General features: G+C 45.3%; 1 protein-coding gene and 1 long non-coding RNA gene across 2 annotated transcripts in view; one reads left to right on the top strand and one right to left on the bottom strand.

Moving 5' to 3' along the window:
- The window catches only part of anxa3a (annexin A3a), a 114,588-nt gene that overhangs the window by 7,238 nt on the left and 83,424 nt on the right, over nucleotides 1-23,926 (bottom strand). Inside the window, exons 10-13 of the mRNA XM_085963242.1 lie at nucleotides 22,850-22,943; nucleotides 22,673-22,768; nucleotides 20,932-20,990; nucleotides 12,331-12,453 (exon numbers count right to left, since the gene is read on the bottom strand). Of these exons, the coding sequence (XP_085819368.1) occupies nucleotides 12,331-12,453; nucleotides 20,932-20,990; nucleotides 22,673-22,768; nucleotides 22,850-22,943 (372 nt within the window). The remainder of the gene's footprint in view (nucleotides 1-12,330; nucleotides 12,454-20,931; nucleotides 20,991-22,672; nucleotides 22,769-22,849; nucleotides 22,944-23,926) is intronic.
- LOC147122993 (uncharacterized) lies at nucleotides 2,925-22,811 on the top strand. The gene is made up of 2 exons (XR_015073033.1): nucleotides 2,925-3,167; nucleotides 22,185-22,811. It is a non-coding gene; the product is annotated as an uncharacterized LOC147122993 (long non-coding RNA).

Here is a 23,926-nt window from a genome sequence, read left to right as displayed (position 1 = left end):
GACCCCCGTGGTTTTGTGGCACCAGTCATCATCCAAGGAAAAGCTCTGCTTAGAGACCTCACAGCAGACACGAACGATTGGGATTCACCACTACCTCGAGAAAAGGAGGGATCTTGGCACACATGGAGAAACTCTCTCCAAGACCTCAGAAAGCTTCAAATTCCAAGACCCTATACTCTCATCTCTCCCTCTGAAGCTCAACACAAAGAAATATGTGTCTTTTCTGATGCTTCAAACGATGCCATAGCTGCAGTTGCTTACCTCAAGGTCACAAACCCCAATGGAGATTGTGAAGCAGGCTTCATCCTCAGCAAGGCAAGGTTAACACCACGTCCCGAACACAGCATTCCACGACTGGAGCTCTGTGCTGCCGTTCTGGCTGTAGAGATGGCAGAACTGATCACCTCCGAGATTGATCTCAAGCCTGACTCTATCCAGTTCTACACAGACAGTAAGGTGGTGCTGGGCTACATATGCAACCAGACTAGAAGGTTTTATGTGTACGTCAATAACAGAGTCCAACGCATCAGAAGGTCAACACAACCTGAACAATGGCACTACGTGCCTACTCACCTTAATCCAACCGATCACGCCAACCAGATCTGTCACTGCAGCTCGCTTAAGGGATACCACATGGCTTATAGGACCTGAATTCCTGTGTCGTCCCCAGCAGAAAGTCACAGAAGTGTCATTCTTCTCCATACGTGGACCAGCCAAGCAGCTTCAATCTGACTGTGGTACCAACTTCATCGGAGCCTGCAAGGAGCTCGACATTCCTTCTTCTGACGATGGCAACACAGTTAAGAGATACCTCGCAGACCAAGGTTGCACCTGGATCTTCAATCCGCCACATTCCTCACAATGATCGGCATCACACGCCACATATTGGATGCAATGCTTCTGGAACATGGATCTTCCAGACTCACTCATGAAGTCCTCACCACATTCATGGCTGAAGTGGTAGCCATCATCAATGCAAGACCACTCGTCCCTCCTTCATCAGATGCAGCGTTTCCATTCATCGTGACGCCTGCCACCCTCCTCACTCAGAAAGGAGAAGCCATTCCTACACCTCCAGGAGAGTTTGGCAGCAAGGACCTCTACAGACGTCAGTGGAAGCAGGTACAGAGTCTGGCCAACACCTTCTGGAGCCGTTGGCAACGCGAGTACCTGTCAACTCTCCAAGCACATAGCAAATGGCAGTCATCAAAGACCAACGTCCAGACGGGGAACATAGTTTAATGAAGGACAGTCAGAACAAAAGAAGTGAATGGCCGATGGGGATCATCTCAAAGGGTTTCCCCAGCAAAGATAGTAGAGTTCGGAAGGTAGAGGTCAAGATCCCAAGCGGTGATGGGACAAAGCTTTTCTACAGGCCAATCACAGAGATTGTGCTTCTTCTCTCCAAGGAAGACCAGATGGTTGCTCCCTGATAAGTTGTATTTTCTTTATTATGTGGCATCTTAGAGATACCAGACGGGGAGTGTTATGTCTCCTATGAGACTTTGGTATTGTGTTTTTGTCTCCCCCTAGTGTTTTACTACTTACCTCCTTACTGTTGATTTATGTCATGTGACACTATTAGAAAGTGAAAGTAAAAACAGAACCACGAGGGAGCCAGAATTCATGGCTGATGATTCTGCAGCATCTAAAGCATCCTTTTCAGTTTTCCCCTTGGTTGGCATTGTCTGTAAGTAGCTTTTTATCAGATGTTCTTTACGTTTGATCTATGTCACCATTTTTTGATATTTGTGGCCAGATGAGTTAATATATTGCACTTTGTGGAGCTCCGTGGTAGCTAGCTTAGTCTTTCCCCTGGCATTCATGTGTTAGACTTTTTATTGTTGTATCATACTTACCTCAAACTGTAATAGAACTGTTGAGTTATAGTAGTAACGTTTCATTCTACTATCCTAGGTTTATTTTGTGTATTTAGATTGTGATTGTAATACCAATCAGCCTTATTTGATGTTGTAATTTCTTGTTCTCTCTGTAGTTTCACCCTGTGTCATTAAACTGGATGAAAAAGTATCAACGCCTCCTGTTTGGTGATGAAAGTTTAGCTGTCTGTCGAATCATAGGCATGAGGAGGACAGAACAGTTAGTATGCAGATACAGCAGGTGATCAGGAAGGCCAATGGAATCTTGGCTTTTATTGCAAGGGGGATGGAGTATAAAAGCAGGGAAGTCTTGCTTCAGTTATACAGGGTACTGGTGAGGCCACACCTGGAATACTGCGTACAGTTTTGGTTTCCATATTTAAGAAAAGATATACTTGCTCTCGAGGCAGTTCAGAGAAGGTTCACTCGGTTGATTCTGGAGATGAGGGGGTTGACTTATGAGGAAAGGTTGAGTAGGTTGGGCCTCTACTCATTGGAATTCAGAAGAATGTGAGGCGATCTTATCGAAACATACAAGATTGTGAGGGGGCTTGATCGGGTGGATGCAGGGAGGATGTTTCCACTGATGGGTGAGACTAGAACTAGGGGGCATAATCTTAGAATAAGGGGCTGCCCTTTCAAAACTGAGATGAGGAGAAACTTCTTCACTCAGAGGGTAGTAAATCTATGGAATTTGCTACCTCAGAGAGCTGTGGAAGCTGCGACATTAAATAAATTTAAAACGGAGATAGACAGTTTCCTAGCTGATAAGGGAATTAGGGGTTACGGGGAGCGGGCAGGGAAGTGGACGTGAGTCTAGGTTCGGATCAGCCATGATCCTATTGAATGGCGGAGCAGGCCCGAGGGGCCGTATGGCCTACTCCTACTTCTTATGTTCTTATGTAAAATAGTCAAATTAAATACATCACAACAGTGATTACACTTCAAAAGTACTTCATTGGCTGTAAAGCATTTGAGACATCCTGAGGTTGTGAAAGGCACTATATAAATGCAAATCTTTCTTTCTTAAATGCAAAACTAAAACACTGCACAATAAAACCCTCCCTTCCTGTTGTTTTTCTTTTGTAAGAATGTTTCCCTCCTTCTAAGTCACAGTCCCATCTTTCTTTGTTCAGAGAATTACCTCAACGAGCTGAGCGAGAGCAAGTTTAAGGCAGGAGTGGGCAGATGCAGAGCCCAACAGCAGGTTGTGAGGTGAGAACGGAACTGGAGGTGAACATTTGGGGTGCGGGATGGAAGGAGAGAAGGAAGAGCTGGACCCAGGAGGTAAGCCCAGCACCACAGTTTTGGCTGGTGAGGGAGTTGTTGGACTGCTTTCTTGTTCTTTTTCATTTTGTTACATTAAACACCAGATTACACACACACTCAGTTGTAGTAATGCAGGATCAGGACATTATTGAAACCTCATACTATCCACAGCTAGTATGAGTGCACAGGTATTTTCATACTACACCATTCCAGTATGAGAATGAGCTGCTGTTGAGACATCACACTATCCACGATTCCAGTGTGAGCTGCTGAGACACCATACTCTCAGGATTCCAGTATTAGCTACTAAACAGTGTTCCCTTACATTTATTATACTAATTTTCACCTTTGATCACTTTGATTCCATGCATACTACCAATAAATCATAGTACATCAAAGATACATATAAATGACAACAGAATAACATCAGCTAGCTGTAACTGGAGTTGCAGGTCTATGCAAATAATTTCACTGTAATTTTATTCCGTAGAGCAATGACAATCCACTCATCAAAAATCACAATATTTAAATAACACTATTACTAAAAGCTTTCCTCTCAATCTGAGCTAGGGTAGGGAGTATGATGGCGGCTGTATCTCAAAGAAAGTTTTTATGCAGCATTAAATTAGGTAGAATTTTTTTTCTGCAATGCGATTGGGGAGAAACTTGAACCTAGAAAGAAAGTTTTTGCATAATATGATTGCCTATTTTCACCGTTTCCTTATTCATCAATTAGAAAAGCAGAAAGTTAACCAATAAAGAAGAAAACTGGCTGAAGGCTCAATGGTCACAACACAAATGTCAGACCCAATTTACATGACAAATACAAGAAATTTCACTATGAAGACACAAGGATAATTTCAGATATCCTGCACTCCCAGCAGATAGCCTCGCTCAACGAGTGGAGAGCGAAGATAGGGCTACAAAACACTGTAACTTAATTCTCTGATCTCTGTTGAGTGAAGCTCTTCACTGGGAGAACAGGATCACTGAATAATCCTATACTGTGAATGTTAGTTGTTTTTTGGCCCATTTGTGTTCAGTCATTGCTGGTACTGACTGAAACTCAATGAGGTATATTTTCTGAGTATACTCCAGCGGCAGGCTAGGTCCCTCACTACTGGTGCGTACTTTAAAAAGTTTAGGCCAATATCCAGGTATAGAAACATAGAAACATAGAAGATGGAGCAGGAGTAGGCCATTTGGCCCCTCGAGCCTGCTCCGCCATTCAATGCGATCATGGCTGATCATCCAAATTCAGTACCCTGTCCATGCTTTCTCCCCATATCCCTTGATCCCTTTAGCCTTAAGAAATATATCCAACTCCTTCTTGAATATATTTAATGAATTGGCCTCTACTGCCATCTGTGGTAGAGAATTCCACAGGTTCACCACTCTCTGGGTGAAGAAATTCATCCTCATCTCTGTCCTAAATGGCTTACCCCTTATCCTTAGACTGTGACCCCTGGTTCAGGACTCCCCGACCATCAGGAACATCCTTCCTGCATCTAGTCTGTCTAGTCCTGTTAGAATTTTATAAGTTTCAATGAGATCCCCTCTCATTCTTCTAAACTCCAGTGAGTACAAGCCCAATCGACCCAATCTCTCCTCATACGTCATTCCTGCCATCCCAGGTATCAGCCTGGTGAATCTTCGCTGCACTCCTTCCATGGCAAGAACATCCTTCCTCAGGTAAGGCGACCAAAACTGCACACAATACTCAAGATGTGGTCTCACCAAGGCCCTGTAGAACTGCAGCAAGACATCCTTGTTCCTGTACTCAAACCCTCTCGCTACAAAGGCCAACATACCATTTGCCTTTTTAACCGCCTGCTGCACCTGCATGCTTACCGTCAGCGACTGGTGCACAAGGACACCCAGGTCTCGTTGCACTTCCCCTTCTCCCAATCTATTGCCATTCAGATAATAATCTGCCTTCTTGTTTTTGACACCAAAGTGGATAACCTCGCATTTATCCACGTTATATTGCATCTGCCATGCTTCTGCCCAATCACCCAACCTGTCCAAGTCATACTGGAGTTTCTCGGGATCCTCCTCACAGCACACACGCCCACCCAGCTTTGTGTCATCTGCAAACTTGGAGATATTACATCTAGTTCCCTTGTCCAGATCATTAATATATATTGTGAATAGCTGGGGTCCAAGGACCGATCCCTGCGGTACCCCGCTAGTCACTGTCTGCCACTTGGAAAAAGAGCTGTTTATTCCAACTCTTTGCTTTCTGTCTGCCAACCAGTTCTCTGTCCAAGCCAATACCTTGCCCCCAATCCCATGTGCCTTAACTTTACACGCTAATCTCTTATGCGGGACCTTATCGAAAGCCTTTTGAAAGTCCAAATACACCACATCCACTGGTTCTCCCTTATCTATTTTACCAGTTACATCCTCAAAAAATTCCAGTAGATTAGTCAAGCACAATTTACCTTTTGTAAATCCATGTTGACTTTGTCCGATCCGGTCACTGTTTTCCAAGTGCTCTGCTATTACATCTTTTATAATGGACGCTAGCATTTTTCCCACTACCGATGTCAGGCTTACCGGTCTGTAATTCCCCATTTTCTCTCTACCACCTTTTTTGAACAGTGGGGTAACATTAGCTACCCGCCAATCCATGGGTACTGTTCCAGAGTCTATCGAATTTTGGAAGATGACCAGCAATGCATCTACTATTTCTAGGGCCACTTCCTTAAGTACCCTAGAATGTAGATTATCAGGCCCTGGGGATTTATCGGCCTTCAATTCCGTCAATTTCTCTAACACCATTTCCCTACAAATACTGATTTCTGTCAGTTCCTCCCTTTCATTAGACCCTATGTTCCCCGACATCTCTGGGAGGCTATTTGTGTCCTCCTTTGTGAAGACAGAACCAAAGTATGTATTTAATTGGTCAGCCATTTCTTTGTTCCCCATTATAAAGGGGGAACAAAGAAATTATGATGTTTACACTGAGGATTCAACAATTATGAGGTCATTGTCTATAGTCATTACGAAACAATTTAAAGCCGATTACCAGGAAATCAATGGTAAGCACGTAGTATATTAATTCTGTAAATAAACAAAATAATAAAACAAATTCTAACCCGAGTAATAGTGCTTTCAGTTTGGTCCCAAATTATTTATCATCCAGGGTTTGAATTTCCTATGTTTTACATGACCATAAACAAATAAATTAAATGTTACTCATAAGAGAGTAGGGCCTAGAAATTCAGTTGGCGCCGCGCCAGGGCTTTAGCGCCGGAAATTTAGCGCCGGCGCTAAGTCCCCCTGCGCGCGCCAAAAATTCAGTAGCGCCGCGCCCAAACGGCTGCCGGCGCTACAGGAGGGTGTCAGCGCCTCGAAATGGGCGCTGACTGCCGCATTGCGGCGCAATTCCGGCGCTGCGGCACCCGATGCGGTGCGGCAGGCTGGGGAAGTGCAGGCCTCCTCCTTCAGTTAAGGAGGAGCTGCCTGCACCCGCCCGCTGGCCGTTGAAATCTTGAAAAAAATGAGCCCGGCACCTCGGAGAAGTGCCGGGCTCGCAGGCCAGACGCATCTGTTCCGCGGGGGAGGGGGTGGAGGAGTCCGGGGAGGGAGGTGCGGGCAGGCGGCCGGCGGGAAAGCGGCCGGCCGCCGCGCGACCTTAATGCGCCGGCGCTAACTCGCGTAGGACTCTGCTGAAACATCGTTAGTTGCGGCTGCCACGGGCGAGGCGGCCGCAACTCAATTTCGGCGTTGGGGCCTGTCACCACGGCAACCGGGACGCTGCGCACACCGATGACGTCATCGGTGCCGGCGCAGCGCAACCGGTCTAACGCCGATGGCAGGGCCCCACTGAATTTACAAACCGGCCATAACTCCGGCGCTAGGCCCTCTAGCGCCTCAAATGGGGCGCTAACCCTACTGAATTTTCAGCCCTAGGGATGTGAAAATTAAGATTAATAACAATAGATCTTACCCATATTCCTTAGTGTATGTGTAACTGATCTATAAGCCTTACAGAGTTGCTTTAGTTAAAAGTGAGCAGTAACAAATAGTTATACTATACTTTCAAGAGGAAGTACTTCCCTTATTCATGTCGTGTGAGAATTCTAAAAAAAAATGCCGCCTGCTAAAAGATGTGACTATTTTCCATCTACTCTCCTCTTTCCTCAGGCGGCCTACCATTATGCATCTCCTCTCTCTGCAGGAAATGGTTTATTGACACCAAGAAGGGGCTCATCAATGAGCAGCTCTACAGGATCCATGGGGTTTCCTGTGGAATCACTCATTGGTGAGCCTCAATGCTATTTTTAAGTGCAGTGACTTCCAATAATTAGGTGAGATTTGAAATAGGTGGTCTCCAAGAGGTGGGGAAAAAAAGCAGGAAAATGTGAACACTTCTTGCCAGATTTTTTTTAACCACAGTGTTTAAATGAGGGAAGAGTTTTTTTTACTGAAAGTAATTCCCCCCCAACAAACAGACATACACTTTCCTTCTCTTGTAAGAGATGAATTTTAAAAAAGAGGAAAACCAAGAGAGCACATGGGATGTGGGCGTCGCTGGTAAGGCCAGCATTTATTGCCTATCCCTAAATGCCCTTGAGAATGTGGTGGTAACTGCCCTCTGAAATGAGAGTTCAAGAGTCAACCACATTGCTGTGGGTCTGGAGTCACATATAGGCCAGGCCAGGTAAGGACGGCAGATTTCCTTCCCTAAAGGACATTAGTGAACCAGATGAGTTTTTACAACAATCCGGTAGTTTCATGGTCACCATTACTAATAATAGCTATTTTTTTAAATTCCAGATTTATTTAATTAACAGAATTTAAATTCCCCAGCTGCCGTGGTGGGATTTGAACTCACGTCTCCAGATCATTAGTCTAGGCCTCTGGTCCAGAAACGTAATCACTATGCTACCATAGGTCATGTTTTAAGAATAGAGGACTTTTGCAGATTTCATGCATTACAAAGATGCATTACTATGGAGCAGGAGGAGGCCAAGACCCAGTAGAAGACATGCCGACTGAACCCCAGTTGCAGACAGGAAGGGCTGAATTGTAATGGGGAAGACAGGTTTGGGATAGATGGGGGAAGTTCCGAGGCGGGGATGAGGCCTCATGGTGGGATCGGAGGGCTGGAGGGTGGGGAGGCCTGGGGAGAGGGAAATCGGAGGACACGTGATGGGGTCTCCAATTGGGGGGAGTGAGTTAGGTAGGGATGCTGGATTCAGGAGGCAAGTCTAAAGACACATACCTCCTGGATCCAGCAGTCCTCATCTTGCTTTAGCTGGCGGGTTTCACGAGGCATGCAAAACTCAATCAGCTAAAATTAAATTCAAAATGGAGGTTAAAGCAGAAGCTATGAGCCTCATTATAATATTTAAATAGATGACCTGTCTCCTGGCAGCGGATTGGCTGCCTGTCCCATCCCGCCTTTGTTAAAACCGGAAGTGGGCGGGTTGGAGGTGGGTTCAGGTCAGGATTCAGATTTTTAACTACCCCCATGCCCCCAACCCAACCTTTTTGTAATGTTAAAATTCCCCCTGAAGTGTCTGTAGGCAGGCTCTAATAGGAGACCTTCACTTAAGTAGCTGTTCTGCTCATTACACAAACAGTCCTGTCCACGTGTGCCCAGTAAAGTGGATCAATACTGTATCCCCGACCATTAGAGTCATAGAGTTATACAGCACGGATAGAGGCCCTTCGGCCCATCGTGTCCACGCCGGCCATCAAGCCCTGCCCGATCTAATCCCATATTCCAGCATTTGGTCCGTAGCCTTGTATGCTATGGCATTTCAAGTGCTCATCCAAATGCTTCTTAAATGTTGTGAGGGTTCCTGCCTCCACAACCCTTTCAGGCAGTGAGTTCCAGACTCCAACCACCCTCTGGGTGAAAAAGTTCTTTCTCAAATCCCCTCTAAACCTCCCGCCCTTTACCTTGAATCTATGCCCCCTAGTTATTGACCCCTCTACTAAGGGAAAAAGCTCCTCAGCATCCATCCTATCTATGCCCCTCATAATTTTGTACACCTCAATCATGTCCCCCCTCAGCCTCCTCTGCTCCAAGGAAAACAAACCCAATCTGCCCAGTCTCTCTTCATAGCTGAAGCGCTCCAGCCCCGGTAACATCCTGGTGAACCTCCTCTGCACCCTCTCCAACGCGATCACATCCTTCCTGTAGTGTGGCGACCAGAACTGCACACAGTATTCCAGCTGTGGCCTAACCAGTGTTTTATACAGTTCCATCATAACTTCCTTGCTCTTATATTCAATGCCTCGGCTAATGAAGGCAGGTATCCCATATGCCTTTTTTACCACCTTATCCACCTGTTCCGCCGCCTTCAGGGACCTGTGTACTTGCACACCCAGATCCCTCTGACCCTCCGTCTTGCTTAGGGTCTTACCATTCATTGTGTATTCCCTTGCCTTGTTAGTCCCCCCAAAGTGCATCACCTCGCACTTTTCCGGGTTAAATTCCATTTGCCACTGTTCTGCCCATCTGACCAACCCATCTATATCGTCCTGCAGACTGAGGCTACCCTCCTCGCTATTTACCACCCTACCAATTTTTGTATCATCTGCGAACTTACTGATCATACCTTTTACATTCATATCCAAGTCATTAATGTAGACCACAAACAGCAAGGGACCCAGCACCGATCCCTGTGGTACCCCACTGGCCACAGGCTTCCAGTCACAAAAACAACCTTCGACCATCACCCTCTGCCTTCTGTCACTAAGCCAGTTTTGTATCCAATGTGCCAAGGCACCCTGGATTCCATGGGCTCTTACCTTCTTGACCAGTCTCCTGTGCGGGACTTTATCGAAGGCCTTACTGAAATCCATATATACCACATCCACTGCGTTACCCTCATCCACACACCTAGTCACCCCCTCAAAAAATTCAATCAAATTAGTCAGACATGATCTTCCCTTGACAAAGCCATGTTGACTATCCCTGATTAATCCTTGCCTCTCCAAGTGGAGACAAATTTTGTCCCTCAGAATTTTTCCAATAATTTTCCTACCACTGATGTTAGGCTCACTGGCCTGTAGTTCCCCGGTTTTTCCCTACTTCCCTTCTTGAATAATGGTACTACATTAGCGGTTCTCCAGTCCTCTGGCACATCCCCTGTGGCAAGAGAGGTCCTGAATATATGTTAGAGCCCCCGCAATCTCTTCCTTTGCCTCACACAGCAGCCTGGGATACATTTCATCCGGGCCTGGGGATTTATCCATTTTTAGGCCAGCTAAAACCGCCAATACCTCCTCCCTCTCGATGTAAATATGTTCGAGCATATCACAGTCCCCCCGCCCTATTTCTATGTCCACATCGTCCTTCTCCATAGTGAAAACAGATGCAAAAAATTCATTTAGAACCCCTCCTACATCTTCCGGCTCCACACACAGATTGCCACTTTTGTCCCTAATGGGTCCTATTTTTTCCCTAGTTATCCTCTTACCCTTAATATACTTATAAAACATCTTAGGATTTTCCTTTATTTTGCTCGCCAGTGTTATTTCATGGCCCCTCCTTGATCTCCTAATTTCTTTTTTAAGTATCCCCCTGCACTTTTTGTACTCCTCTAGGGCTTCCTCCGCCTTTAGCCTTTTGTATCTGCCAAAAGCCCTCCTTTTTTTCCTAATCCATTCTCGTATATCCCCTGACATCCAAGGTTCCCTGTGGTTTTTGGAACCACCCTTGACCTTTACGGGAACATGTTGCCATTGTATGATCCCAATCTTCCTTCTGAAAGCCTCCCATTGCTCTGATGCAGATTTTCCTACAAGTAGCTGATCCCAGTCCATTTTGGCCAGATCCTGCCTTATCCTATTAAAATCGGCCTTCCCCCAATTTAGAACCTTTATTTCCGGCCCATCCCTGTCCTTTTCCATGACCACCTTAAATCTTACCATATTATGGTCACTGTCACCAAAGTGCTCACCGACTAGCACTTTTTCCACTTGGCCGGCCACATTCCCTAGAATTAGGTCCAGTACCGCCCCCTCTCTTGTAGGAGTTTCTACATGCTGTCCTACATCAACTGCTAGTTTATTTCCCCCAATACTGTGACATGCGCGAGTGCTCATTGGGGTAGATTTTCATCTTCACTCAATGGGTGGTAATCTGGCGGAGCTAATTGTATTCCAGTTATAAAACCTATCCAAGTTTCATCAGTAAAGATGAAAATTTACTCCATTGTGTCTTACCTCAGTACTTTGTGAAAGTCTATAATACATGTCTTCTACTACCTAAACTAGTGCTCCAGCTAAGTAATTCCCCAGTGGGAGGAAGAAATGTGGTGGTATTTTGAACTGTACTCTTGAATGATGAATGCTCTTGGCTCCAAAAATGGCAATCCTCCTTTGCAGCAATTCCTTGATTTGTATCTCCAGAGCTGGATTCTCAAAACGATCAGTCCTGCTCTTGACCCATCTTGCTGCTATCAGCATATGTTTCAAATTGGCAACGTGCAGCTTAGCATTAATTGTGACCAGCAGCCCTTTGAAAGCTGCTGACTTGCCAAATATTATGTCCACACACCTTCTACTCAACCAATTTGTGGCGGGAGTGTGTCCTTAATACAATGAGCAACCTTGCATGGTCATCTCTCCACCCTGCTTGCATGCTGTATGCAAAATGTATTAAATCCTGCTGGCATTATGACAGAATTACATAATTAGCCCCAATATGAATGCATCTGTGTCACTGGAAAGTCTTATTTTAAAATCTATCAACCACATGATCATGTAAAAAGAAATCAGATTTTATGCCCAACTAGAATCCATGATCAAACTCTGACCTGAATTAAATCATGTTAGGAAGTGTACATCTTAGTAAAATAATAAACAGGATTTGACTGTGAAGTAAATTGATCCTGGTAGGCACTTTCAACAGTTTACTGTTGGCTATCTAAAACATTCATTGTGAGCTATGAAAGACCCAATGCTTATTTATAGTTTGACTAGAAAGGACCAACATTGTAGCATATTTACATTCATGTGCCAGAATTATTGTGAGCGATAATTAATTCATTCTGAAGTTTTATCCGCTTCAGTTCTTGCTGATCTTAGAGAATTCTAAAGCCCCATTGTATCAGCTGAAGGACATGGAAATGAACCAAGAGGCTTCAATGACAGAGAATGAGGAGGAAAACAGTTCAGAAAAAACTGCATTTACCAATGAAGATTGCAGACCTACCTTGATAGTAGAGTACAAGGAGTTGCCATACAGTTTCAGATACTCATCTTGAATGTCCAGGAGGTCAATTTCTGACCTAGTGACCAAGATTCTTGAGAGAGTATTCTCATCAGTGCCAACACCCTAGAAAAGAATACCAAGCTCTTATTATATCAGTGCTACGGATTGCATTACATTGTGAATGATAATTGGTTAGATATGCAGGATATCTGCAGGCACTGTTCTTGAAAGTGAGCACATCATGCATCTTCTGTTGATCACCACTGATCTGGTCTGAATGCTGGGGTTTACAAATTGTAGATTCACCATATTAAATTAAGGGTATCTTTAGTTGAATATTTATCGTTGTAGTCTTTATTAGTGCAGTTACAATCTATGGGGGAGATTTTGAGGCATCTGGCATGGTATAAATGGTGCTAGAAAATGGTGGGGATTGACTTACCGCCCCATTCCCACTGACAGTATAGGTTTCTTCCCCAGGGACCACCACTGGATGGCCAGAGCACTTGCCTGAGTTAGCCATTTTAATATTCAAATTGGAGTCCTATGATGTACACAGGACCACTGCTGCCAGTTTAGGTCAGTACTGGGTGGACCGTGCGCTGTGCCCAGTGTCAGTTGGCAGTCCAGCCAAAGACGAGCCCAGTAGGTAAGTTTTCATTTATTTTTCTGGGGCCAGGAGGAGCAGGAGTGCTCCTCCAGGCTCCACAAAAGCAATCTGGCCCGCTGCCACACTGAGCCCACCCCTTCCTAAGAATGGATCCCACCCCCACCCCTGCCCCACCCCCCCATGACCCCTCCCACCCCTCTTCCCGGATCTATCTTTTTTTGGCCCGAGTCAGCCACTAGGCCGCTCGATTTTTGTACAGGCCTGGAGCGGGCGGACTGTCCTGACGTGCCTGTTTTCCGCCTACAGCTCGCTGGCGGTATGGGAATGAGGCCCGCCCTCAAAATGTACTGGGCCTCCTGTTGAGGTGCAATATCTGCCCCCATGTACTGTATTACTGCAAAGCAGTTATCATGTTGCAGTGACACGATATAATCAGCATAACTGTATGACTTGCATTTTGTGGAGGAAGTAGTGTCACACCAGTTTAAGTCTTCAATTCAAAACAGTGTGAAGCCAATTTTTTAAACTTTAAGAGTGAAGCATCTTTAATCTCCAGTGTTAGTGAATGCCTGCTTGCATCATTGGCTCTTCTCTTTTCAGTCTTTTGGAGGTGAAATTGGTCTTGGGCGGCAGCGCAAAACAGGCGATAGCGAATCGGAAGCCCGTTTTACACTCTGCTCGATAGTCTTTCCCATTTTCTACTGAAATCAATGGAAAAGAAAATCGAGTGGGGGAGCAAAACCGGCGGCTGATTTGCTTTTGTCTGTTCTGTACTACTGCCCAAGACAAATTTTACCCCCTTTATCTCTGGAATTTTTGAATTAGATAGCCATAGTTACAACACATGAGCGTAAAAACCCCAGTAAAAATATAATTTAATTAAATTCTTCTTCTTAAGCAGTCCCTCGGAAACAAGGATGACTTAAAAAAGGAGGTTAATATGACACTATAGAAGTAATTTTCCAATTTTGTGCTCTTGGTAGGGTGCCCACTGGCAGCGAGTATGATACATTTGGGCACACACACCGCACTATTTTCAAATGATCCCTTATATACTGAAAATTGCTGTTGACATGTTTCTGAATGGACACTTAATGGACTAGTGTCAAATTCCTCTCTTCTCACCTAAATGGAGGAATTAACCCATTTTAAATAAATGATTAATGCCTCTGTTCAACTGTGGAGAGAAGAACTTTATGTCTACATGTTAACATTCTTAAGATAACAGCACCAACAGTAATTTCCTAGTTTATATACAGCAGAATAGAAGTAATGCAATATTAACAAATTTAAATACACGTGCCTAACAGTCAAATGCTTGACACAAGATTAAGCCAATCAACAGTAATATCGATAAAATCATTTAAGCTAAAACAAAAGGCACTGAGTTAAGAGTGTGAACAAGGACTAAACCCAAGAATCCTAGCAGCCCTATTCAGGATTTGTACTGCGAGGGTGGGCCAGAACAGCAAGTCATGCGATTTACACAAGGAAAAGATTACTCCAAAAAAAGTGAAAAAGAATTTGGGACCGAGAATGAACATGGATTTTTAATCTTTTCTCCCCCTCGCCACCCCCCCCCCCCCCACCCCCTCCCCCTACTGATGGAGAGGAAAATGGGCAAGCAACAACAAGAGAGGAAGGAAAGGGTCAGACGCAGTTGGACAAGTGCTTGGGACAGGTACGAGAACAGGGGAGAGCCCAGCCACAACTCCACAGTACCTCAGAGACAGGCGGAGAGGGAGAAATGGAGAACTCTCCAGAACCCACGCATTATCAAGTTCAGCCTTGGGGAAAACCCATTGGTCAACTGAGAACATTGGGACTGAGGAACCCTACCCCTCCTTGTGCATAATAATCCAAAAAGGGAAACCATATGCAAATAAACTTAGTTTGAAACAGATGCAGGGAATATATAATTCTCTCCAAATGAGTCATCTTTGATCATCACCTCTTCTACACTGAGTGAGATGGCATCACCATCTTTCTCCAAAGAGCTGGAGGCAACATCATGTTACAAACAACAAAAGGTCAATTAAATATCCCAGTCCTACGTCCAATGGGATCTCCACAGGAAGCCACAAGTTTTTTTTCCAACATAGAAATGTTAGTGGCAGTGAGTAGAGCTCTGTGCATGTGCTTAATTAGACACTCACAGTGCTCTGCTTTGGTTGTTTAGAAGGAGGTACGAGTCCATTCAAAAGGGAGTTGATTTTAACTTTGAGTGGCTGACTGATGTAGTGCACCAGCAGCCTGTGAAAAGGGCTCAGCAGCGGAGGCCAGAGACATTTTGAGGCCCGAGCTTCATTTATATAGAACCGGCGAGCTGCCCGGGTCTAACCTCAGAGGAGCACCCCAACTGCACCAATATGACATTTGCATTTCCCACTCTGGCTATCCTGTGGTCTCTGAGTGACATTGCCAATTTAGAGCCAATTAATGCCAATTTAGGGGCAGTTTGTGTTGTAGATCAATGCACACTAGAAACTGGATTAACTCTGTCCAAACTCATTCCATTCAGTGAGAACCTTACATGCTACAGAGAGAGGTAGAATTTCCATGGGGGTTCTCCCGATCTCTTGCCACAACTTCAAAGAAAGACTGGCAAAAATCCAGGAGAAACGGCGTAAATGGCCAGAAGATTGGGAAATCCCCCATGGAAATTACTGGTGAGAGAGAAGACTTTAATCCCACCAGTATAGAATGGATCAGAATCCAGGCCCCAGACATTCAGGCCGGAATTTTCACATTGGTGAGCGTGCGGGTTTGGGAGCCGGTCGGCAGTTAAAAATCGCTGAAATTGACAGCGCGTCGGGAACACGCTGTCACCCCACCGACTTCCGCATTTAACTGGGGCACGTTTCAAAGCGCACCAATGACCCGCTCGGGAGAGGCGGGCGACCTCATTGACATACTTTACTGCTCGTTAAGAGACTCTTAAGAGCCTTCTTAACTTGAGGTTTTGTCTTTAACTGGTTGTGCACGGGATTCACAGATCTTGGGATCCTCGCCTGTGAAGGGGAGGCGGGAGCTCAGTGGCCATTGTACTCGTTCATTAAGTGACAGCTGGAAAAGGCACATAAATACTAACACCTTACACCTGCTTCCTTGCCGAAGGAAAAGGCTCTCGCTGACACCATTTTGTGCAGAGAATTTTCTTTCAGGAGTTTGCAGGTCATTTCTGCAACCTCGCAACCCACTCTCACTACATTGCAAGTCACTCTCACTACATTGGAGGATTGTGCCTCTGATCTTCACTTTACTTGGAATCTATCAGATACGCATGCGTGCCGCTTATGTTGTTTCACGGACCTCAGATTCGGACCAAGATGAGCCCCAACACCAACAACAGCAACAACACCAGCAGCCTTCTCCTCACTGACCTGATGCTCCACAGAGAGGGCGTCACCACAGGGCTGCACCATCCTGGAGGCGATACCCCCAACGCAGGGTATACAGGCAGAGGATGAGCTTCGTGGACATGACTGAACAGCAGTGCTTCAGGAGGCTCAGGCTATCACGCCAGGTCATGGCAAACATTTGCAGCTTGCTGCAAGAAGACCTGCTGCCCAGAGGACCTGGTGGACACGCCTTATCAGTGGCTGTCAAAGTCGCCACCTCAACTTCTTCACCTCAGGCTCCTTCCAGGGATTGGCAGCAGACATTTCCAGGATCTCACAGCCGGCCACCTACAGATGCATCATCCAGGTGACCAATGCCATGTTTCATAAGTCAGCCACTTATGTAAACTTTGCCACTGATGAAGCCAGTGTTACTGAGCGGGCGCTCAGCTTTGTGGCTCTGGCTGGCTTCCCACAGATGCAGGGCATCATCGACTGCACACATGTGGCCATCAAGGCACCCCCCAGATCACCCAGGAGTGTTTGTGAACTGCAAGGGCTTCCACTCCCTCAATGTGCAGCTCATCTGCAACCATAAAAGGATCATCATACATTTGTATGCCAGATTCCCAGGGAGCTGTCATGACTCTTTCATCCTGCGCCAGTCCACCCACCCTCAGCTCTTTGCACCTCTGAACAGACTTACTGGCTAGCTGCTTGGAAACAAGGGTTATTCACTGAAGACGTGGCTGATGACAGCCTTGAGGAGGCCAAGCAATGAGGCCGAGGAGCGCTATAATGAAAGCTATATTTCGACCAGATGTGTCATTGAGTAAGTCATCGGCATGCTGAAGATGCGCTTCAGATGCCCTTCAGAACGCACCAGCCAGGGTCTCTAGAATCATTGTGGTCTGCTGCGTGCTGCACAACATAGCACAGCAGCGAGGACTGGAGCAAGGCGCAGAGCGCACCGCCTCTTCAGAGCAGGAGGAGGAGGAACAGGTGGAACACAAGGAGGAGGAACAGGTGGAACACAAGGAGGAGGAGGAGGAACCTGAGGTGGAGATGGCACCAGCAGCGCACATTGCTGCACGGGAGGCCCAGGATGGCCTCATAATGGCCCGATTTAGTTAAGTTGCACCAGTGCACCCATCTGGCTCCCAACTGCAGCCCCCCCCCCCCACATCCATAACCAACACCACAAAGCAGTCCTAAAATGACCAAACCATTCCTGTCAAACACACACCCATTGCTCGAGGTTAAGTAATGTCTCCAAGTGACAAGGCCACTTCCCAGGTAGCAGGAAAAAATGGACAAGACCGGAAAGTAGTGCAAAGAAATAAATTTATGTGTCAGAAATATAACTGAAACTTAACAATAACATTTTGGCAAACACCCATGTGCATAACCTTGTGCATCTATGATTTTTATTTTCCGAGTGCTTCTATGAGGTGCAACCCCTGTGGCTTCAGCAGAGGTAGAGGCAGGCTGCTCACTTCCCTGCTCTGACGGCTTAGACACTTTTGGCGGATGTCCTCTGGGTTTTGGAGCCTGTGATGGCCCCGCCAAAGACTGCTCCTCCTGTAACTGTGCAGGGGCAGACTCAGCCATCGGGATCTGAGGCAGCATGTGGGGCTCTGACTGAGGGGGAGGCAATGGGGGAGAAGTCTGAATGCTTTGAGCAGAATCACCGCTTCCATGTCCCCTCTCACCATCATTCTTCTCATGGGCCACCCGCACTTCCCTGCTAGCAAGAAGCTGGAGAGCACCTTGTTGCACATCAGTGGGGTGATGAGCGCCCAAGTCTACGTTGCCATCCCTCCTAGAGAAGCGATCAATAAGAGTCTGCAAGCTGTTGTGCACAGCAAGCATGTTCTCCTTTGACTGGCACATTAGCTGCTCCCTGCAGGTGGTCATCCGTTCCATGGAACAGCACATCGTCGCCATCGCCTGCGACATGGTGCTGCTCATGTTGGAGATGGACTCCTCCATTCTCTCTACAATCGCACACACTGTGGCTGGAAAAGCTGCCAGATCCTCGCACATTGGTTGCTATTCCTCCAAGATCAATCTCTTTGTGGATGACCCCCGAGGTTCAGCATCTGCATCCAGCTGAGCAGAGCTGGGAGTGCCCTGCGCCCTCCGACGAGGAGTCTCCACTGCTGTCCCTGTCTTCACCATCTCTTATTGCTTACTTGTGATCTGTGAGACACTAGGTGACAACACTACTCTATGTCTCGCAGGACCCACCGACGTGCGTGTATCTGCGCTGGTGCTGGATGTGCATGGATCTAGTGATGGTGCACCCTCAGAGAATGGAGCTTCCTCTGAGGAATCGTCTTCCTCCTTCAGTTGGACAGTGGGTGGTGGGGGGCACTTGATGGAACTGTGGGAGAGTAAAGAGATGAATTAGAACTCTTATCATAAGAATATGTAATGTTACCATCGTGCATATGGTGATATTTCACTGGCTGCTGGCATCAGTGACCATGAGTGACTGTTATATGCCATGTGGGATATTTAATTCTGTCACCAGGTTGCTGGGAGGTCCCCCTCTCTCCATCTCCCACCACCAGCAGCTGTCACTCCACTTATTTCGAGAGCCTCCTCCTCTGCTGGCATCAAATTGGTATATATTGGAGGACCGCCTCCAGTTCTCTCTCTTTCTCTCCTGTTCTGTGCTCTCTTCTCCTGCAAGGAGGGAAAGAAGAGAACTCTGATTGAGATTGATGCAATAAGTATAAGGGATGTATGGGCTACTTCTGTAGAGGGTGACTATGAGGGAGTGGCATGACATTGCCAAATGAGCTCCTTCTGTGGCATCACTTTCTAGCATTGCATTAGGCCGAGCGTGAGTGTCAGTGGTGGATAGTCAGATGAGGATGTGAGTAGGTGCATAGACAGTGAGGGATGCGTGCACCTGCAGTCTAGGTTGGTGTAGGAGTTGGCTTGGGAAGGCAGAGTGATGGGGTTGGGGTGACACGTGCATCAGGATGTAGTTGAGTGTGGCATTGCAGTCACCTTTCCTGACTTCATGAGATCATTAAATCTCTTGCAACATTGAATCCAGGAGCAGCTGACAATACCCCTACTGCTCACTTCTTGTGCGATCTCCAGCCATGCCCTCTTGGTTTCAATGGCTGATCTCTTCCTACAACTACCAGGGAATAGGACCTCCCTCCATGCTCTGACTCCCTGGATCAGGACTTCCAGGGAGGCATCCGAGAACCTGGGCACAGCCTTCTGGTGCTGTGACTCCATCCTTGCTTGCACCCACACAAATCTCTTCGAAATATTGCAATAGCCACCTCTCCCAACCACCTGTACGCCTCCTCCAACAACCTTCCACTGTGATGTGTGTAAGGCTCCTTTAAATATCTGAGCTGAAAGCCAGTCATCGGTGACGTCATCAGACCCGCTCCATTTAATTGGCCGGGAAACACGCATGACTCTTTCAATTGATCCAATTCAGTTAAACGCACAGTGCAGAACATGCTGTTGAAAACTTTGTGATGGCGACCCGCTACACGGCCCGCACGCCCCGCCCCGACTCTAAGGTGAAAATTCTGGCCCAAGTGTCAGTAACTTACCAGCTGTGCCATCCAGATCCCTTAATAAAATCACTTAAAGTGAAGATTAAAATTATTAAAAGACTATTGTCTTTAAGATGGAGGGTTAGATTCTACTATTGCTGCATTGCCTCTAAATATCATGTACCATGATTAATGTGTCTAATTCTTTTAGCAGGGCTCAGTTTCTTTTGTCTTCATTAGTGATGCTGCAGGATTGCTGTGATGTGCTGCTATAGCGAGAGCAGGGATAATGCAGCATGGGAAATAACGGCAACCAAACTTTGACCTTTTCTCAGTGGTGCATATTTCTCCCTCTGTACTGTCAAGATGAGGAGGTGTAACAGCAGCATGTGTGCCCCTCTGTGGGGTGCAGCACAGCATTCATCTCCACCCTACTCCAAGTAGGAGGATGTGGCACCTTATCCTCTGGGAGGCTGAAAAAGTGGCACTCATTTCATCCTCCAAGGGGCTGTAGCACTGGTCCTCACCTCCATCTCTGAGAGGGTGTAACTGTGGTGTTCACCTCATTCACTGAAAGGATGTGGCTTGCCTTCAATTACTCTGAGGGCGTAAAAACAGCCACATTCACCACTGGTATAGCAGTCATGCTTGCCCTTGAGCTTTTCCTTTGGGGGACAGGTATCAGTGGTAATTGTCTTGTCCACCTCTGCAAGCATGTAGCAGCGCCACTCCCCTTTATTTACTACTGAAAGTTAGAATAAAAATCAGAATACTGTTACTTACTTGTTCACATTAGGGATTGATACAAATAAATTTAATCCCCCTCTCCCGATATGCCTTGTTAGGCAACTTAATCTTTAGCTTGCAAGTGTGAAAACAATTTTTGTTTAGTGCCCTCTCAAATGTTTTCATTAGCGCGAGGCAGATATTAAGTGGCTTAAATAAAATTCAGCCCAGAGTTTATAGATTCTGCCATTTATCTTTGGTTTAGTCTGCATGAGCAAACATAATGAATATTAGGTCCATAAAAGAAGCCCAAATAAAAAACAGTGCAACAGTGACGAGTAAAATAACAGAACAAAACGTTTCTTCAACCCATTTTGCAATTCCAACCTACCTTTACACTTTTGTGGATTCTTTCAGCAAAGTAGGCAGGTGTAGACTTTGAACAATTAACTAAAACAAAGTAAATAAAAATAATTATTTAACAGAACATCAAAACCCTGCCAGTTTAGTGATCCCCTGTTCCATCCACACCCTGCTCCATCCACACCCTGCTCCATCCACCAGCCCAGCTGAGATCTAATAAAGCAGTGAGTTCATATGGTGGGAAGTATAAGAATAAACACCCACATTCTTCTGACAAGGGGCCAAACTTTCTATTACTAGGGCTTCTGGGCTACAAGAGAATAAATCTATTGCCCTGAAATTCCTGGGTCCCGTCTCCACTGGTGGAAGAATGGTGGAGCAGGACTACCACGCATCCATAATTAAAGCTGCACACCCTATCCCAAATCCTGGGAATGGGATTATTATCATAGTCGAGGTGGGTTGCTTGTGCCTGTAAGAATGCATGAGAGATGACCACTCCAAGAGCAGTACAGGAAATCACAGTGGTGCCATGCCACTCCGATGGGAGAGGAAGAGGCCATTAAAGGGCTAAATAAAAGAATTAACAAAATAAAAGAGATCATACCTTTCAGGAAAGCTTGAACAGGCTGGGCCTCTTTCCTCTAGAAAAGAGAAGGCTGAGGGGTGACTTAATAGAGGTTTTTAAAATTATGAAAGGGTTTGATAGGGTAGACGTAGTGAAAATGTTTCCACTTGTGGGGAAATCCAAAACTAGGGGTCATAAATATAAGATAGTCACTAATAAATCAAATAGGGAATTCAGAAGAAACCTCTTTACCCAGAGAATGGTGAAAATGTGGAACTCGCTACCACAGGGAGTAGTTGAGGCAAATAGTATAGATACATTTAAGGGGAGGCTAGATAAGCATATGAGGGAGAAGGGAATAGAGGGTTATGCTGATAGATTTAGATGAGGAAAGACGGGAGGAGGCTCGAGTGGAGCATAAACAGTGGCATGAACTGATTGGGCCAGATATCCTATGTAATCCATTTACACCTCTTCTAGACCCATCTTTTGTTTCTTTACTTGTCCTAATACCATCTCCTTTTGCCTTGCACCATCATCCCTTTTGTCCTTTAATCTCTCCTTCCTTCCACCCTATCACAGACCTTCCCTTTTGTTCTTTCCTCCCTTTCCCTGCCTCTGCATTTGCTTAATACCTGTTATATCTCTAACTTTTTTCAGTTCTGATGAAAGATTATTGACCTGAAACGTTAACTCTGTTTTTCTCTCCACAGATGCTGCCTGGCCTGCTGAGTGTTTCCAGCATTTTCTGTTTTTATTATTGGCAAAACATAGTTGCCTTCAGTGTTCCTGGATTTAGACGGGAGGAAAGAATGATCCTGAGGGTTTCTGATCATTATCCAGGAATCCATTTGAAGTGTGCGTGTGGATATTCAGTAAACACATGACATGATTGGATTCAGCTGTGATGGTCCCTACGGTCAAATGCCCACCAATGCTCACTGTCCAAGCTCAGATATGAAAAGTAAACACTTCAGTGAGCTACTACAGCCAAGCAACAACAATTGGCATTTACACAGCAGCTTTAACAAAGAAAAGCATCCAAAGGAGCTTCAAAGAGGCAGCTTCACCTTCAGGAGGAGGAAGCGAAGAAAATCAGAAGGAAATGTGGAGGAGAAATACATAAACACAATCCTTTTGTATTTGGTCTTCCTTTAGCATTCAAAGTGCTGAACCTTGTGCAACATTCCATTGGACTTACCCATTGTCAACATCAAATTCTTCAGATCCCCAGACATTTCACTTTTAATGCTGTCATCTATGCTTTTGTTGGTGATGGCTTTGTACTCGTCAAATGCTAACAAAAAAAATTGCAAATACATTCATTCTTTCTGTTCAAATTTTGGAGGGAAAAAACAGTTTCAAACAATCTTCTTACTTATTTGTAGCTGAGAAGGGCTCCTTAAGCACAAGACCTCAATAAATTTAGCTTCATCTGTCCCCAGTCTCTTCTCACCAGCCTTGTAAAGGGCCTATAGGGTACAATAGAACAGTTACATGAACGGCTTCAGTTACAATAGCTACAGTTATAAAAAGTTGTTGGTAAGAGTCCAACCCAAGTCCAAATTGTGTATGGTCTGTTGGAAGGAGCAGACTTCATGGACTGCAAGGCCTTTTTTCATTCCACATTTACCATCAAGGGAGCAGCAAAAGTATTGTTTTGGGTTGAGCACTAAGAGTAAATTCATCTTCTGATGAAAACTGTGGCATTGCCTGTTTCTAATTCTATAATTAATGACCTGTTAATGAAATCATGGAAATACATGGGTTTGAAGGATGTGATTTCTGAGAATGCAATTTTATTAATTCATTAATTAGAGAGAGAGAAATGCATTTAATATCCAAATATACCAGTACATCTCCTGTAACGTTGTTTGTGGGCGAAATGTAAGGCCAGACAAATTGAGATGGTTGCAGAGATCTGAAAGTGATCAGGAGAGTAAGGCAGAGGCAGAATTTATATATTTTAGATTTTGTATAACTGCTTTTACAATATTGCTGTCCAGTAGCTGAAAATATCACCCATAGTAATTCAGTGTGTGCATTCTACTGACATTCCAGTTCTCTTCTTTGGGAACTAGTTGGTAAAGAGGGGTACATATTAGCTTTGATAAATCAGAAGTTGATTAGTTCAGGAGAGTGATTAACAGCCGGAGGAGCTCATTGACATTGGCATGCCCTGCTGCTGGCATTGTCATATCATAAAAGTGCAAAACTCTCCCCTCTGTTTCTTAATTCAATCCCAGATGCCAAGATTATACTTCTGAAGTGTGGAGAGTTATGCATTCCTGAAGTATCAATTAGTGCAGCAGCAGCTGTCTTCATATATGATGGAACTTAGCAGTTAGCGCAGTGGTAGAGGGATATAATTAAAGAATTAATTCAAATCAACATTTGGATACATTAAAATGATAATGGCTTTTTAGATTCTAAAATTTCAAATAAGCCTTTTAAT

Source organism: Somniosus microcephalus, chromosome 2 (assembly GCF_052327205.1).
Source record: "Somniosus microcephalus isolate GS21.2 chromosome 2, FLI_Smic_1.0, whole genome shotgun sequence".
Taxonomy (NCBI): domain Eukaryota; kingdom Metazoa; phylum Chordata; class Chondrichthyes; order Squaliformes; family Somniosidae; genus Somniosus; species Somniosus microcephalus.
This window is presented reverse-complemented; position numbering and strand designations above follow the sequence as displayed.